Source organism: Pleurodeles waltl, chromosome 4_1 (genome assembly GCF_031143425.1).
Source record: "Pleurodeles waltl isolate 20211129_DDA chromosome 4_1, aPleWal1.hap1.20221129, whole genome shotgun sequence".
NCBI classification, from domain to species: domain Eukaryota; kingdom Metazoa; phylum Chordata; class Amphibia; order Caudata; family Salamandridae; genus Pleurodeles; species Pleurodeles waltl.
Genome location: NC_090442.1, coordinates 331,898,948 through 331,916,680, shown reverse-complemented (window position 1 = coordinate 331,916,680; position 17,733 = coordinate 331,898,948). Strand labels below are relative to the sequence as shown.

General features: G+C 39.7%; 1 protein-coding gene across 2 annotated transcripts in view; it reads right to left on the bottom strand.

Annotated features, from left to right (window-relative positions):
- Nucleotides 1–658: 658 nt before the first annotated feature.
- Nucleotides 659–17,733, bottom strand: part of BPGM (bisphosphoglycerate mutase) — a 143,460-nt gene continuing 126,385 nt past the window's right edge. For both annotated transcript variants that reach the window (XM_069228447.1, XM_069228448.1), the window contains one exon: nucleotides 659–1,977. In XM_069228447.1, coding sequence (XP_069084548.1) covers nucleotides 1,787–1,977 — 191 coding nt within the window. In that variant the 3' untranslated portion in view covers nucleotides 659–1,786. The remainder of the gene's footprint in view (nucleotides 1,978–17,733) is intronic.

Genomic DNA, 17,733 nt, shown 5'->3' with positions numbered 1-17,733 from the left:
TACCTAGAATATAACCCTCACTGGCATCTGAGGTAAGTAAACATACTTTTAAATGTAGAGTGTGTGCATGCTTGCGGGTGAGATTATATTTATAAGAGAGTGTGTATGTTTAAATATGTGTGTGCATGTGTGTGCAAGCATGTGTGCAAGCATAAGTAAGAGTAAAGATTAAATGGCATTTGATGTCACTTCCGCTGCCCTGGCATTCTGGCGAATTGACGTTCATACTCACACCAGTTAGAAAAACAAATGGGCCCAAAACAATGGAAGCTAGTATCCTTTCGAATTCCCTGCCCCAGGGGACATGAACTCTACACTGCTCTCCTGGGTTTAACTGTTGTTCAAGTCTCTTTGGTCTCCAGTGGGTTATATGACTTGTCTTAACTCACCCATGCGCTGTAGTTTAATGTTGTTAATTGTGTAACCAAACTGCAATAAATTAGTGTACTTAACTTTGGCGGTTGAGCTATAATGGGCCTGTAATTGAATTCCATTTTTTCCTACAAATTGACACCGGTTTCTTTGGACTGTGTGTAGACAAGTGAAAACATTTGAATGAGGAGGGTTTACTTGTGCCACACAGAACAACATTCTTCACCACTATGCTGGACCTTCCATGTACAACTTGAACACCTCAATAAACACTCGTGAAACGGAGTTCTGAGATAATGTTATTTTCTTTTGACAAAAGAATCAGCATAACTAAAAATAAGCTTTTCCTCTGAGCCAAAACAATACAAGTGCGACATTTTAGCCAGCAGTTGCATCACTCTTAATTGCACTCAAACAAATAAGGGGACATTTTAACCAATATTAAGCTACTTATGCCATATGTTTATAGCACACCAGCTGTACTTTGGAAGCCTTCGATGTGCTTCATTGTTCTCTGTATATCTAAATAAATAAGCGCTGCATTTACTAATCTCGTTCAAAAGGTCTTTTTGCCTCTTAAAGCCATACCATCACCAAGCATCCAAAATCCATATTTTAATTGTGATAGAGGGGCCGACAGACCTACAGATAGACCAACATAACGATAGAGTCACTTGATTTGACCCTTTCTAATAAAGATACCTACCCTTAAAGTGATAAAAAATGTTAACTGATCTAAGTCAGACGAGTTCAATTTTATTTTAGTGGAATAACGTGTCTGAAGGTAGCTTTTCCTAAGAAAATGTTTCTTAAAAACTAGGAAAAGTGGTCACAAACCACTGCCGGTTTACTTACTAATGCAAGACCCCAGACCGTAAATATAAAATACATTTCAAATTATTCAAAATTGAAAAGCTGCTCACATTGATTTAAAGAGAGCACCTTAGAAGACAAAGGGTGACTCACATAATATAGAGACAAACTTTTCTGAACTTAATGTAAACAGATACAATGTGGTGAAAAGGGGGCGCATGTGAATGAGGGATTGATAGGGAAGGCGCTTGGAATGTACTGCATGCAAATGGGAAAATTCGACCTTTCAAATATTGATTCGAAAATTGCGTCAGTTCCAAGCAGATGCATTCACCATTCCAGTAATTAGAAGAATGCAAATGTCGGCTGAATATTTAATGACAGTGTATCCGAAAAATAAATCACAAACTTCAATAAAAATAACTTCATAAAATCTGAGGCAAAGCCATGTTTTAAGGGAAGGTATAAAAATAATCATTTGGTAGCGAGGAAGGTGGGGCGTCGGGTATAATAATATATACTCTACACAAATTTAAACACATTCAAAACCACACTGTGCAACACTCGAGCCCCCCTAATTTCTGTACACACAAGGACAGCATCAGGGAGCAGCTATTTCGTCAGCAGTTTTAACTTTCCCTTGATTTTCCACTTTGGTGATGGAAGCTTGGATGGCTTCCTGGTCTCCCAGGAACACGTGAGGCTTAGCAGGCTGCATATTTTCATCGAGTTCAATGAGAATGGGAACGCCGGTCGGTAGAGTGATGTTGATGATCTCTGCATCCGAAATGCCTGTTAAAAATGAAAATATAAGCCATGTAGTATTCAGTAGTTCGTTGAACAACTAGCTGCATGCATTTATCAAGAAGATAAACATCTGTGAGCTATTTTTGACAAGCATCATATTAGCAAACCCATAAGCACCAACACATCTCTACATGTGGCCCATCTTTACCATTTTCTTCCTGTAGGTATTTGATGAATGGCTTGACATATCGGGCCAGATGTATCAACTGATTTTGCACTCGCAAACTGCGAAATCGGCCGTTTGCGAGTGCAAAATCGGGGTCTGCAATGCATCAAATGCATTCGCAGACCAAAAACTGAAAATCGCAAAACTTGCGATTTTCGGCGTGCGTTGCGACCTGGATTTTGCGGATCGCCATTTGCGATTTGGAAAATCCAGGTCGCAAAGCAATTCTGCAAAAAATCGCAAATTGCGATTTTTCGCAGAATGGTATTTTGCACTTGCAAAATACCATGACCTGCAACCAGGTGGTAACCTGGTGCAAAATTAAAAAATGCAGTACAACTGCATTTTTAAATTAGATATGTAAAGCACACATGCCCTTTTGGCATGTGTGTACTTTACATGTGCAAAAAAATAATAATTGGGGTGCAGGAGAGGGGGCCTTAGGCCCCCAGCACCCTGGCCCTTTGCATTTCCCAAATTGCGATTTCTGTTTCAGAAATCGCAATTTAGGAAATGCAAAAAATTCACAGCTACGGGCCAACAGGCCCATAGCTGCGAATGGGGCCAGTATCGCAATTTGCGATTCGGTAATTGCATTTGCGATTTTTAAGAAATCGCAATTACCGAATCGCAAATGTGATACATGGCCCTTTGCGAGTCGGTAATTGCGATTTCTTAAAAATCGCAATTACCGAATCGCAATGGGCCAGATTCATACATCTGGCCCATCGTTCGGCATTTAATTGCAATTTTTCAAAAGCCATTTACACTGTAGTCACTTTTTCTCTGTGAATTTCAAATCGATAAACTACTTTCCCAGTTAAATGAACTAGTGTGCGTATTAAAAAATGTATAAATCACAAATACTCAATTTATAATTTTGCTACTGTTTTAGATGAACGGTTGACAAATGTCCCTCAACAACTTGCATCTTCCTACTTATCCCCACAGGTGACAGTAAGTACTCCTTCCTTTGAAGACATAGTTCGGATACCCTACCACACCCAATCACAAGGGAACATAGGAACTAAAACTGGGCATATGATAAGGAACAGGGGGTCATTGTACAAGAGACGTGGGTGCTCAAATGGAGTTTCACGGCCTCGATCTTGGGCCTCCATCAAGTAATACAACCATATGCCCATCAGCAGATACTTACCAATCCAGACTCGCCATGGACAACCCCCACCAGTGACAGAAACCTTGATACAGAGCACCGTAGCAAATGCTGGTAAAGCATCACCAAGAGGCCTATTAGTGAGCAGAGGAGGGAGGCACTATCCAGGGAGCAAGTAATGCACAGGGCCTAAGATGCCTTAATTGTGCGCTGGGATAGCAGGAAATTATCTTAAGTTTACAATCAACGGATATCTAATTTATGAGCATACCTGTACCTTTGTAATGATGTGGTTAGGGGTCTAGTTTACATGAAAGCCTCCACAGGTATGACAGGTAGACCAGCAGTATGGACAGAGGTGAGATCAAATTTAGTCAATCCATCACACATCAAAGATCTAAATTCGCAATTCTTATCCCAGTGGAAAAGTTGGGGTGTTGACAAATGGAAAAGAATTTAAATTATCCTAAATGTTTGGATGACCCAATCACAGTAAAGTGAGTGGAAGAAATTATTTTCAGCACCTTTTCGAGCCACAGTGTGTTATTATGCAGATAATAACCTTTGGGCATCATTTAGTTGTTATAGGTAGGTCAGCTAGTGAGTAACATTCATTGCTTTACATACCAAACACTCCCATATCACTCAACACTACACAGGAAATGCTGCTTACTTATGTGCTTCCTTGAAGCACTGGGTATTTTGTTTGAATTAACTGAGATACATTGAGAATTCTGACTAATTTTTGTATTTTGAATTTTAGTCTGCAATGGCTTAAAACATACGTAAATCATGGAAAAGGCGATGATCATTTTAACACACGTTTTAGAGCTTATTCACAAGAACTGAAACGTTTACCAGCTCCAAATCTTGTAGTTATTTTGACACTTAACTAGCATAAAAAGTTCCTTTGATGCACTCTCTACATATTCAGATGAATGGAGATATTTGGATTAAGCACAGCTCAAATGTTCTCACTGATCGCAAAAAGCATGCAACACATGTCCAGCTTTTAGGCAATAAAAGTTATGCCTCAGAACACTTCACTACTTGCGAAAACTGCAGTTTTGAGAACCAGTCTGTGAGCTCTCCTAGCTGGTGTAGCCTTTGCACTAGAATTTCTCTAAAGATTTCCGGGATAATCCAAAGTGGTTACAAATATAAGGACGGGATCTGGGCATCCCTGGATTAACTTGACTGAAGATGATAGCCTAGCTGAGGTCTTTAATGAGTTACCGAAAAATGTATTCATCACCTGACCAAAAATGAATTTGTGACACACTAGTTTTAGATATAATGCAAATGATATAAGCATACACATTTTTAGCATCTAACTACACAAAGTGAAGGGATAACTTGTTGGTATCTGTGAGCTATACAGGAAGCATTGATTACCGTGCAGATATTGAAAACCTGACTTATTAGATGGATCAGTTTTGGGAAAATGTGCCGACATTAATTAGAAAAGGCTTCTGAAATAAATATGGCATGAGAGTTTAGCAGTACAGTAACACGGTGTGGGTAAGGTTTCAAAGATATGTTGTACTGACTAAGATAGAACAGATCCCAAATTGCACCATTGATGGCATGATGCCAACTTTATTTTATAAAATATTATTTCAGAAATTAGGCTGGCAGAATATTTTGTTTTTTAAGGAACTGCAAAACTTGGCTGACTACCAATCTGGCACAGGATCTCTTTTTGAGTGAAAGATCCGATGGTGCTTAGCCACTTACTACATCAAAACAATAAGATAGCTGGATGTTGATGAAGCAGAAAATGAAGGTTTTGATTTATTAACGCTTAAACGTAGTGCTGAAATAATCATGTGTGACTTTAACCGAACTAATAAAGATTGTACGGGGACAAAATGTGCCCTCAGAGTAGTTTGCCATCATTTATACGCGTGCTTTATATAACGTGGTGTATTAGAATTGCACTAATCCGACATAATCATAAACGTGTGCTACGATTTGCCTGTTTGAAATGTTTTAGCTTAGCATGACTTTAGCGGAGGCTTTGGCCTAGTTGCCTGGTCTCACGGTTTAGATGCTCGTATTTTTCCACTGTGCTAATAAACGTGTATTTTTGCTTGAAGCTGTACTTTTCCACAGAAACCGTTCACATGCTTATCTTAAGGTTTCGTGCCAGCCTGGCATATTTTCTCTTTACTTCAAGGTCGATTTGCAGGTGCGGACAATGGAGGCTCTGAAAGTGAGCTAATTGGTAGACAATGTTGCAACTTGCGTACCCATCTCCAAGGATAATGTATGCTTAAGTAAAAGCTTGAGAACTATCGTTTTTGATTGGTCAATTTGAAGCTAACCTATGAACCCTCCAATGGAAGACCCTACTGGATTTGAACTGTTGTCTATAAAAATCAGGTGCACGAGAAGAAGGGAGGCCATTGCGCCATTACAGCCATTACCAGCTCGATACCCGCCATTTTGCAGACTTCATAGCTATTATGGCCCACTTTGCTGCGACGCCATTTTGAGAGACTTTGATGCTTTCTCGAATCGAGAGAAAGAGACTTTTATGATTCTGGCCCTAGAGACTTTAACTTTGATTTGATCCCTTTTGCATGAAGTAGTAGTTTTACCTTGCCGCCGTGAGGCAATTGCCCCGTCCACCCCTGCCCCTTTGCCCCGTCCTATGCTGATCGAAACGGTACCCATGCTGACCGAAGAACGGTACCTGTGCGACGAAGACTTCCTTGTATGCTGATCGTAATTGGTAAATATGAAAGGAAATTGTAAAATTGCATTGTGTTTCTTTTAGGTAACCAACTGCTGATTTTGATAAGGTCCCTAGTTAGGAGTTTTTTCCAAATTAATGTTGCTAAATTGTTTTTTGCATGAAGTCCCACATGCCGATGCTAATTTGAGGTTAGACGAGGATTCCATATGTCGCACGATGCAATTTGAGATCTCGTTATGCTGACTAAATGTATGCGATTAGTTCATTACAGATTATCGTATTAGTGATTTGCATTGCTATTATCGAATGTCTTGTGATTCAAATGCTACATAGATTGCACCTGTTTCGCCGCTATGGACAGCTATTAATGTTCATCTACGTTTATCATTTGGTGTTGAGACACATATATATTGTGCTAGCTTTGCTAATATAGGGAAATAAAATTCACTAACTTTGAATAAACTGGTGTGGTTATTCCCGACTGAAAGGTCAGGGTTCGCCGAAATGTATTCTGGATTAATTGTTAAGTGTTATGTCGAACAAGGTATTGCTTATGTTCGTTATTGATTTTAATGAAATTGATTGATTAAGAGTACAGAGAGTTCCCACTTAGTCAAAAGATTCATCGGCCTAAAGAGCGTCCGAACACAGGTAAATTATTACTACGGACCGCTCTATCAATGTCAAAGACTTCGACCCTAGAAACATTGGTTGAATAGACATTAGCTTATTGTCGCCGATTGTTGGCCATACCACTAAATCACAAAGGGTGCTTGCTGTAGATTAGTCATTAAGTGATTCACAAGTTATACTCAATCAGTCTTATTCCCATGCTTATTGTAGACATTTTCTACAATAAAGTTTCCCTCGGTCTGTAATGCACATTTGAAAACAAATGCAAATGGTGCGTTTATTCAGTTTTTCCAAATGGCCCACGAGTAGTATATGAGCTCATCAACTTTTACACTTAGCCACCTTGAAAAAAAAAACACAGCCCTCAAAATCGCCTTTCATGCCTAGCAAATTAGTCGTAGGACGTTTCTGGGGGTTTGTTGTGCTGAAGAAAAAGTTATAGTTTGTATGCTATTGTCTTGTAGCAAGGGACTTCTTAGTAGGAAGTTATTCATATTTTATCACGTACTCCTTTGTTCCCCCAAACTGTAATGATAGCTTAAGTTACATGGGTACATAATCACACAGAATCTTTTGTGCTATCGCCACCTTTTAGAATGGATACGGATTCCCTTAGGTTATACAAATATGTTGGTGCCAAAATTCTGCAAATGCATACATCTGACGTGCTTCAAGCTATGGAGATTTTGCTCTGAGATTTTGATTTGCAGCACAGTTTCTTCTTTCATGAGTAAATTCGTTTTTGTCAAAAATGTGCTTGTGATAAAATTAATTTAAGCTTTGTTATATTTTGGCACAAAAAGATAGGGCTAAATCTGAAGAATTAGAAACTAGGGTAAAAACTCCATAAAACATACCTGCTAGAAATGACTACCCTTCGAAGACTGCCCCCTTCATAGCTTTTTATTATAACTACTAGCCCTAAGTTATGTATTGCAGAAAAATATTGCTGACAAATCAAAGCATAATTCGAAGTGACCAGTGTTCAATGTTTCTTTTTGCAGTGAACATTACTAAGGGGCAAATTCACCTTCGCCCTAACATTTCAGCAATTCTACACACATGTATATCAGTGGCGGCCGGCAGCTTTAGGATGGAGGGGGGCGGGCGGGAAGCACAAGCACACACACAAGCACACACACGCACATGCACGCACCAAACATTCATTTTAAAAGATCACACACACACTCAACCTTCAGCCTCGGAGGTCCCAGGAGTGTTGGGACTGCTGCCTTCCCTCACTGGCTGACCTTTTAGTCAGCCAATGAGGGAAGGCAGCAGTCCCAGACTCGTCATAGAGTGGGATGGGTCAGCGAGACTGCTGACCCCACTCTGTGACGAATTGTCACTGTCAAAGGGTGACACTTTCCTCGTCACCCAGGGGAGTGCCTTGAGGCACCTTTGCTGAGCCGAGAAGGTCATGCTCATAGGAGCTGGGACCCCCTCAGCCCAGCAAAGTTCAGCTCAGGCAGCCAGGAGTCTGAGCAAATTGCGCATGTCTGCTCCTGGCTGCCTGACCTGAACATGAAAAGTGTGTGTCAGGCTGACCTTTGTTCAGCCTGACAGACATTCTTCATGAGGGGCAAAAGGTGGGGGGGTGGCCCCTCCGCCCTAAAGGACGGGCAGAGCCTGATATATATATATATATATATATATACAAGCACACTGTCAAGAAATAACCTCATTCCCTCAGCTGCTGGTATCGATTATCAGGGCCCACCTCGGCCCTTTCGTCTGAGCCCGAACCCAAGATACAGGTGCAAAGGTATTTAGTTTAAAAAAAGCATAATGTCTCTCTCATGCAGCCTTGGAAAGATTAAAACTGAATAAGGCCTCATGTTAAATCAAATTCATGGTGGCCATCTTGAAACAGCCTGAAATCTTGAGTGGATTAAATCTTGAGAAAACTGGAAATCTCAGCGGCCATATTGGGGATGCTAGCACGCCTGTTCCTTAGTAAGTAAACTTACAAGGGGACGCATATAGGCTGATGAACCTTTTGGATCGCATGGAGTATCCTAGCTATGTAGTATTCGATGAACATCAATTATCAATGTAATCTATCAATAACCACTGAGAATCATTAAACATGAGACAATATATCAACATTTCATGAATAACCAAAACTCAATATAAGTTTCAACAATTTTATTTCCCTTTTAGTTACAATATTAGTCCATTGATTAATTCAACTTTATTCAATCAGCTCAGAATTAGTTCATTAATGACCACCAATAACATAATATAATCAGAACTTGAGAAAACAAATGCTCTAATGCTTCAGCATAAGCTAACAAAGATGAATATATCGGCATTAATAGCAGAGTTCAGCAATCAGTTTCATCAATCATTTGTCACTGTCAGCGTCACCCAAAGGAAACCTTACCTAACCCAAATTAGCATTAGCATTAGCATTAGCATGTGGGTCTTCATGTGAAAACCATTTAGAACACAAATTTAGAAACTATCTAGCTAAAAGAAAAACTTATTCAAACAGCGCCGTTGGTACCTAGAAAGAAAGGCACAAAAAGTTAAGTCACCTTGTCATAGCTACCTAGCCAGAGAATAGATCAGCAGCAAAGTCAGTCTTCATCTTCAGGTCATCAATCGATCACCAACGCATCAGGCCCTCAAGAGCATGAGCCCAATGACAGAATCTCAAATTGCGTCTTCTGACATCATCAATTCACCACTCGCATCTGAAAATGTTGCCCTTTGTCATGACCTTTTATAAAGGTTTTCCAGTCCATCCCCCTAATTGGTCAGTCAATCCCCAGTTATTACCCAAACCAATAACTTTAAATTTGCAAATCAATGAATTCTAATACTATGCCGTTCTCAGTTCGTTGATTGGGTCACTGCACGATATCCTCATCATCCGGCTCATCAGGTATCGAAAATGTTGCATCTTCTTCTCCAGTCAATGCTTCTATTGTTCAAGTCCTGGGAAAGTACATCGAGTCTGTCTTACACAAAAATTGTTACATACTCTAGTCCCTCATCTCCTGTTTGTCGGTACTTTGCAGAAAATTCTAGCTAAGCAGGTTTTATTAACATATGCAGTTCATAGACAATTAAGTGTTTGTGTAACACTTCAAACAGTAAACAGTGAAAATACCACACAAAAGATACCTCAACCAGTTAGGAAAATAGAGCTTAATTTAATAAACAAAACAAGACCAAAACAACAAAAATCCAATGAGAAGAACTTGAGATATGATTTTTTAAAGAATAAACTGTGAAATAGTGCTTAGAAACAAGAAGCGACCACCGGAACATCTAGTCGCGCGGGGCCGGGACAAAGTCAAAAGTTCAGGCAGACTGTGATGTAACACAGGCTGGTTACAGGGACCCCATGGGGCTCACTGAACAAAAGTACCTTAACCCTAGTTGTATCGACATCGAAGATGCACGGAGTAGGCTGAAGCCATGCGTTGATCCTTTTCACATAGCAGCAAAGATGAATCGATGTTCTCCACGAAGCAGCAGGAATGCGTAGGGTATGAGATGGAGCAGATCTGAAGGCGATGCGCCGAGGTTGATTCACACAGGGGAGGCGATGCGTCGACTCTGAACCACATAGCAGGGCTGATGCGCTGGTTCCGATCCACCCAACAGGGGTGATGCGCCAGTTCCGAACTGCGCTGCAGTAGCGATGCTTCGGTTCGGACTGGAGTAGCACTTTATAACCACTTTCAAGGGCTCGGGCTGAATTGCCACCACTTGGCAGGGCAAGACTCACAGTTGGCAGAGTCCAGGTGCTGTAGCAGGCAAGTTGAAAGTCTTTTGTGTCCCTGTGACTTCAGAAAACAGGAGGCAAGCAATTGAAGTTCCTTTGGTTGTGGGTTGGAGAGATACAGGTCCAGTCCTTCTCACTACCAGGCAAGGAGGGCAGCAAATCAGCAGTTCAGCAGAGTAGTGGTCCAGCAGAATGGCAGTCCTTGTTTCTGGCATAGTATCAACAGGTCCAGAAGTGTACTGAGTTGGTGGTGTCAGAAGTACAGTACTTATACCCAGATGTGCCTTCGAAGTAGGGTAAGACTTAAAAGAGAGGCTTTCGAAGTGCACAGAATTCCCTGCCCTTCATTCCCTGGCAGCTCCAGACTAACTAAAGAGGCTATGCAGCCCTTTGTGTCAGTATACGGAACACAGCCTGTTCAGGAGTAAGCAATACCTAAGCTCCCATCCTGTGTGGCTGTCTAGAGGAATACACAATGCCCAGCGGTCATCTACCCCACACCAGAGACAAGCAGCAGGCACCAAATGGCTAAAGTAAGAAAATGTCAACTTTCTAAAAGTGCTATTTTCAGAATTGCAATTTAAAATCGGACTTCATCATAAGCTGTGATTTTAAATTATGATTCCAGAGACTTGGAGGCCCCATCTCTTCCCAATTGGAAATTACACTTATAAAATGTAATAAGATAATCCCAATGTTATCCTAGGGGAGAGACAGACCTTCCAGCAGTGAAAAATGAAGGGTTTTCACTATTAGGACATGTAAAACTTAACAGGACATCGCCTATTTTTTTAAATACATTGCACCCTGCCCTTGGGCTATCTCGAGCCTACCTTAGGGGTGACATACGTAATAAAAAGGAAGGATTGAGCCTGGGAAGAGGGTTAACTTGACAGGTTGACATGGCAGTTTAAAACTGCACGCACATGCTCTGCCTTGGCAAATCTTAGAGAGGTTTGAAGTGCTACTGAAGTAGATGGCACAATCAGTGCTGAAGGCGCACTAGTAACATTTAATTTACACGCCCAGGGAACAGGTAGTGTACTTTACGCTGGACCTGTAAGTAAATTAAACATGCCAACTGTGGATAAGCTAACGTTTAAGCATAGAGTACATGCGCTTTAGCACTGGTTAGCTTTCAGAATACTAAAACCAGCACAAAGAAGTTCATCAAGGGAAGGAGGAAAGTTTGGACCTGACCCTTCAGACAGGGCCATTTCTAACAGATTTCATTACAATTTTGTGGAGTTAAAATATGAGCTTTGACTTAGCAATACCTATTTTTTGTGCGAACAGAAATACACATTTGATCAAAGGCTAATGACAGATTTCTGTCTGGTGGCAAAAGAAAACATAGTTGATGTAAAAAACTTTAGTCCCGAGGAGTTGTTGAATATAATTTTGAGTCGAAAGGGATATTGTAGAGTCAAGACTTACCTGAGCAGGCACTGCCAGGAAGGGTAAGAAACTAATACGTAATGCACACCCAGCAACATATTACATGAAGCACGGACAATAAAGGTGAACCTTGAATTGTTGTTGTATATGCCGACGGAGGTGTCTAGTAACAGAAAAATAAACCGTTGTGGCAATAATTATATATATTTATACACACAGACACACACACACTGGAGGTTGCCACTATGTAGTATATATATGTTCACAGTTTTTTCCAGTGGAAAAACAAAGGAAAACATGCACCCCTGCCTTGCTCAGTGTTCTCAAATAATTTTATTGCATATGTTGCAGTGATAATATCAATGATCCCACAGAAGGTGTCATCAATGATGTAATATGTGGGGCAATTAGCTGTGCATGGCAAGGGCGCGAGTTATAAGTTACTGAATTACAGTTACTTGAGTTAACTATAACTGCTGAATTTCCATGGTTTTCTGCAAGTAAATTCAGAATCTAGCAATAACGTCCTTGTTATCTTTGGTTTTTTTTTTAGTGAATTTCTATAGTTGTTTGTTTTTTTTTTTTTTTTTTTTTTTTTTTTTTTAAACATGCATGCCTGCATGTTAATAATATAACCAGTGCCATGCACAGCCAGACCCAGCGGCCAACTCTCCTGCATGCACCCATGCGCATGGCCAAAGGCTGTGTGCAGCATGGGGTTGGAAGCAGTGTTTTTTATTTTTTATTTATTTTTTTATTACGTTCTCTGGATCTGTGAATCTACCCACAGATTTACACCGGAGGCCGCACTGAGCCGCACGGATCTTGGCAAATGACAAAAAAAATATGTTTATACGCATTTATTGCCCACTACTTACTCTTTGGCCACATCCTATTTATTGCTGGTGGAACCTCTAACCTGACCCCTTCATAAGCATTGCACCCCACATTTCAGCCCCGGGACACTTTCCCGAAAGAACAAAATGGCGGCCTCAAATTTCCCGGTCAGTGCTGCAGCCAGCCAATCAGTTTCTTGCTTTCCCTCATGGATCCTAAGATTGACCCACCAGGGATCCACGTCCCTAGATAGCTATATTTTTTGCACTTTATTAACTCTAAAACTACTGAAGGGATTTACCCCAAATCATAAAAAGCACACTTTCAGGATCAACAGCTAGCTTTCTGCCAATTTGTTTATAATTCCGTCCAGCTGTTTGGGCTGTAGTTGTGTTCAATGTCCCTATGGGAGTTTGCATGGGGAAAACACGTTTTGGGACTCCCCCCTTTTCTCAGTCCCCGCTTGACAGATCACCCCAAAACTTTCAATACAGCACCTGAACCTATTGCAATATAAGATTTAAAGATTTCATGAAGATTTGTCTAGTGGCGGCAAAGTTATTGGCAATTATTATCTTAGGGTCTGTCGTTTTGTGAAGACTCTAGTTTTGATAATGTACAATCAAGGATTGATTTAAATGTGTTCATCAGAAAGCAAAGGGTGCTGAAACTATTTGAAGAACGAAAGAGGAAAAACCTCAGCTTACACCACAGGAGGCGACAGTGAAGGAGAGTAATCTGTTGGTAGAGGACGTTGACTTGTTTATGCAATTGTTAGAAATTGAAAGGGAGTGTGGTGGGGGAAGAATACTGTCAGATGGTCCTACTGAAGAAAGAATGGGTGTGGCGTTATCAGTAGGTGATGAATCCCCTTTTAAGGCAAAGTCCCTCCTTGTGTTCATGACAATATAACCGTGTTTTCTGAGGCTATGGAAAAGGAGTTAAAAGATTTGTATGCCAAACAAAAATACAAGAAGGGAAATGTGCAGAGGTGGAGGGAAATCAACTGGTTGATGTCCAAACTGACTAATGAGAGGGATTGTGTGATAAAGAAAGTAGACAAAGGTGGGAATATACTGCTCTGGCCAAAGAAATGGTACCTTGAAGAGGCGTACAAGCAATTTATCATCCCGCCTGTTATATGAGGATTGAAAATCAGGAATACACAGACACCATAAAGGAGTTTTATGATAAGTTGAAAAAATTGCACTCCAGAGAGTTACTAAATGATGATGAAGTGAGGTTTTTGAGAAACAATTTTCCTAAGCTACAATTTGTTTAGTTAATACCTAAGGTGCATAGAACTCTAAAAATTCACAAGGTAAACATATTATTGCGGCCATTGACAGCTTGTTGGATAATACCACGGAATTTGTTGATTTTTATTTGAGACCATTGCTATCTAGTTTGCCTTCGTATACAAAAGATTCTACTGATTTTTTAAGGATAATGTTTGATATTGTATGGGAATCTGATTTGTTGATGATTACTTTGGACGTATCAGCACTGTACACTAGTATAATCCATGAAGATGGGCTTAGGGCTGTGAAACACCTTCTAAGAGCAAGGCCTATTAGAGTTTATGTAGGTAACAAAATGTTGGTTGAAATGGTTAAATTTGCTTGACCAGGAATATTTTTTTATTTGATGGACACCGATATAGGCAGGAACTCAGGACAACAATAGGCACCTGCTTCACTCCCAGCTATGCAAATCTGCATATGGGCTGGTAAGAGGAGCAGGTGGTTTTTGACCCATCTAATGACTGGACCCAACAGATTGTCTGTTGGATGAGGTTTACAGATGACCCATTTGTGATTTGGAGGGGTGATGCTGTTTCGGCTCAATCTTTCATTGATAAACTGAATGATAAACTAAATTTAAGATTGACAAGCATTATCAGTGCTAGTCACAGTGAATGTTTGAATGTAGTCATAGATATTCAGGTAAGATGGTTACGAGTATTCACAGGAAGGAGGCATCAGGGAATAGTACTTTACACGCTGCCAGTTGCCATCCAGAGAGTTTTAAGAAATGTATCCCCTATGGGGAACAGTTGAGAGCCAGAAGGGTTTGTAATAGGGAGGACAATTTCAGGAAGGTAAGCGGTGAAATGAAGGAAAGGTTCAGACGTAGGTGATATATTGAGATCATTTTAAAGATAGCTACTTAGACAGTGGAGAGGCTGAGACATGAAGAAATATTGTTTAAAGAGTAATTTGAGGAGTCAAGACATTAGCTTTATCCCCACCTATAGTAGAGACCATTTTTTCAGTCAGGAAAATGCTCCAGAAACATTGGCATTTGTTGAGGAGTGATGTGGCAATTTCGGATAACATCCCAGGTAAACCCCTGATTGTCTATAGGAGAGCTAAATCCTTTAGGGATAGACTAGTGAAGAATGATAAAAGAAGTAGAACTGGTATGCGGTTGGAACCAACAGTGTAAGGCCTGTAGACATGGGAAGAATATAACTTTAGTAACTACACCTTTTGGGCAAGAATTAAGGATTAACAAACATTTGACATGTACGACAGAATAAATTTGCCGTTTATGTGTTGAGATATGACTGTAATATGATATATATAGGGAATACCATTTTACATCCACAACAACAGATCTTGCAACATTTGAGGGCGATTAAAAACAGGGATACTACTTAACCAGCATTTTTTGAAGAAGCATCAGGGGGATAGAGATAGATTACTGTACTCCGTAATAGATACTATTCCCAGGAGCTTAGATGTGGGAATAGAGAAAACGCATTACGAAGATTGGAAGGACAATATATTTTGAGGTTAGATTCATAGGAACCTAAAGGCTTGAATGTAGATACTGAACTGCATGTGTTCATATAATGATCATACCTGCTGTCCCTCTTGTTTTCTATTTGCGAGAGAGTTTAATTGGATTTTAATTGTTTTGTTTTTTCTTTGCAGTTACAACAGGACTGGTTACAGAGACTAGGGTAGATTAAATAGTGCACCCGTCATAGATGTCGCTGAGCAAGCAAGATTGTGATTGATATGGTTGCTGTATGACATTCTCGTGGGATTTTATGTAGCCAATATAAGAGTAAACCCACTGGGGCAGAACTGACATCAGGAATGGTAAAAAAAAAAAAAAAAAAAGCTTAAAAAGTTATATTTGTTTTTTCTTTTCTGTCTTTACCCATACCCTCTGATGGTAATGAAATTCATGTATGATAAAATATAAGTGGCAATACCTGCGGGATTTGCTCTAATTGTGAGATTAATTTTGTAATATTCTTTCCTCTCATGATTTTTGGTACAATTGTTTGAAGAGACTATTAGCAAAGATTGCAATGTTATATAATACAAGTTGAGATGAAAGTACTTTTTGCAATTTGAAGAGGTTGTATTGCATGACTATGGTATTATAAGATGGCTGCAATGGTCTTTGTTTGATTTTGTAGTACTCAGTTTTGGTCCATCATTTGTTTTGACAATTTTTCTTTTAAAAAACACTGAACAATATGGCTATCTGTTTGAATCACTTCTTTCCTGGCCATATATAAACATTCCAAACAAAAGTTCAGCCTTTTTAGGTAAAGCATGGGGCTAAGAATAAGGAAGATTCTAAAACACTGATTTCATATCTTAATTCCAATAGGAAAAAATAGCATTTAAAAAAGGTGCACTGTGGGCATGAACAGAGTAACTATCAAAAATGTTAGTGATATCTGGACCGCTGGTGTACAGGTATTCTCTGATTAGCCATTAGAAGACCCAGAGACCCAATATGAATCATTTCTTAGTGGTTCCATATCACTATTAAGAATTGTTGGGTGTTCCCCAGTGATTTTACCCTGTGAAAAATGCTGATCCTGTGCTGAGATTTGATGAAACGTGTGTGACGGTGCTAGCGCGGGTGTCTTTAATAAAATGTATTCATGAGTGTTTATGTATTCTGAATAATGAGTTTATGTAAAAAAATGAAATAACGTAGAAAAATAATGCACACATTTGAAAATGTGACCTCGAAGAATGGCCACCAATGTTAACGAAATGTACTAATTAATGATTAATACATATGAAATGTTGAAAAGGTATTAGATTAATGCAGTAATATGTCATATTAAGGGTTAAGAAGTATGCTTTAGCTTATTAATTGTAGGCCTTAACTTAGCGAGTGTTTTGGCTTATTTTGCCAGGCCTCAAGCAGAAGCTACATTTATTAGCGGCTAATAAAATTGCTGATGAGTGAATTAAAGTGTGAAGTGTCCATTGTCTTGTTAAAAGTGCTTAACGGAAGCTTTTCGTGAGAACTGACTGCTAGGAGATGATGTTCCTGCTAATGTAACATTTTATGTGTAATGTGTGTGAGACTGACTTTTCCAGGACAGGAACAATGAAGGTACTGACTAGTATGGAAGCTGCAACAATATTGTTATCTGACAAGCCGGATGATGAGAACATCGTAAAGTGGACCAATCAACTGTATGTGAATGATGAAATTTTAGAATCCATAGATTTGGTATAGAAATATTATTGGACAAAGTATGAACATACGATTAACTGACCAATAGGGAATTAGGGGATAGTTTAGGTGACTTTGATATAACAACGCCGCAGAGGGAAGAGACTTGAGAAGAGAAGACACTTTAGGAGAGGGAGAGATTTTACAGATTTGAGGAGAGAGATATACATTCCAACTTTGGGCTCATATCTGTCTGAGAGCCTGATGCCTTGCTGATCGAATGATGACGAAGACTGATTCTGCTTTACTGACTCATACAGATGATAGGTATACAATGATAAAACGGGACTGTTCTGCATATTTTGCTTTTTCTTTCTAGGTACCAACTGCGCTGTTTTGATAGATCCATAGCTAGATGTTTTCCAAATTTGTGCTACTAAATTGTTTTGCTCGAAGCCCAAGATGCTGATGCTAATCTGATGTTAGTTGAGGATTCAGACTGATGATGGAAAGGACAGATGTTTGAAGGATTTCTCTGCTTAACTACATGTATATCATTTCATTAACGCGGCTGACTCTGCTATTGATTTGCACTGTAACTCTAGAATGTGTTGTGGTTCAAGCTTTGATTAGACTACGTTTCTTCCGCCACTTTGGACAAACAGTGCTGTTTTTGTATGTGTTTCATTTGATTTGAGATTAATCTAAAT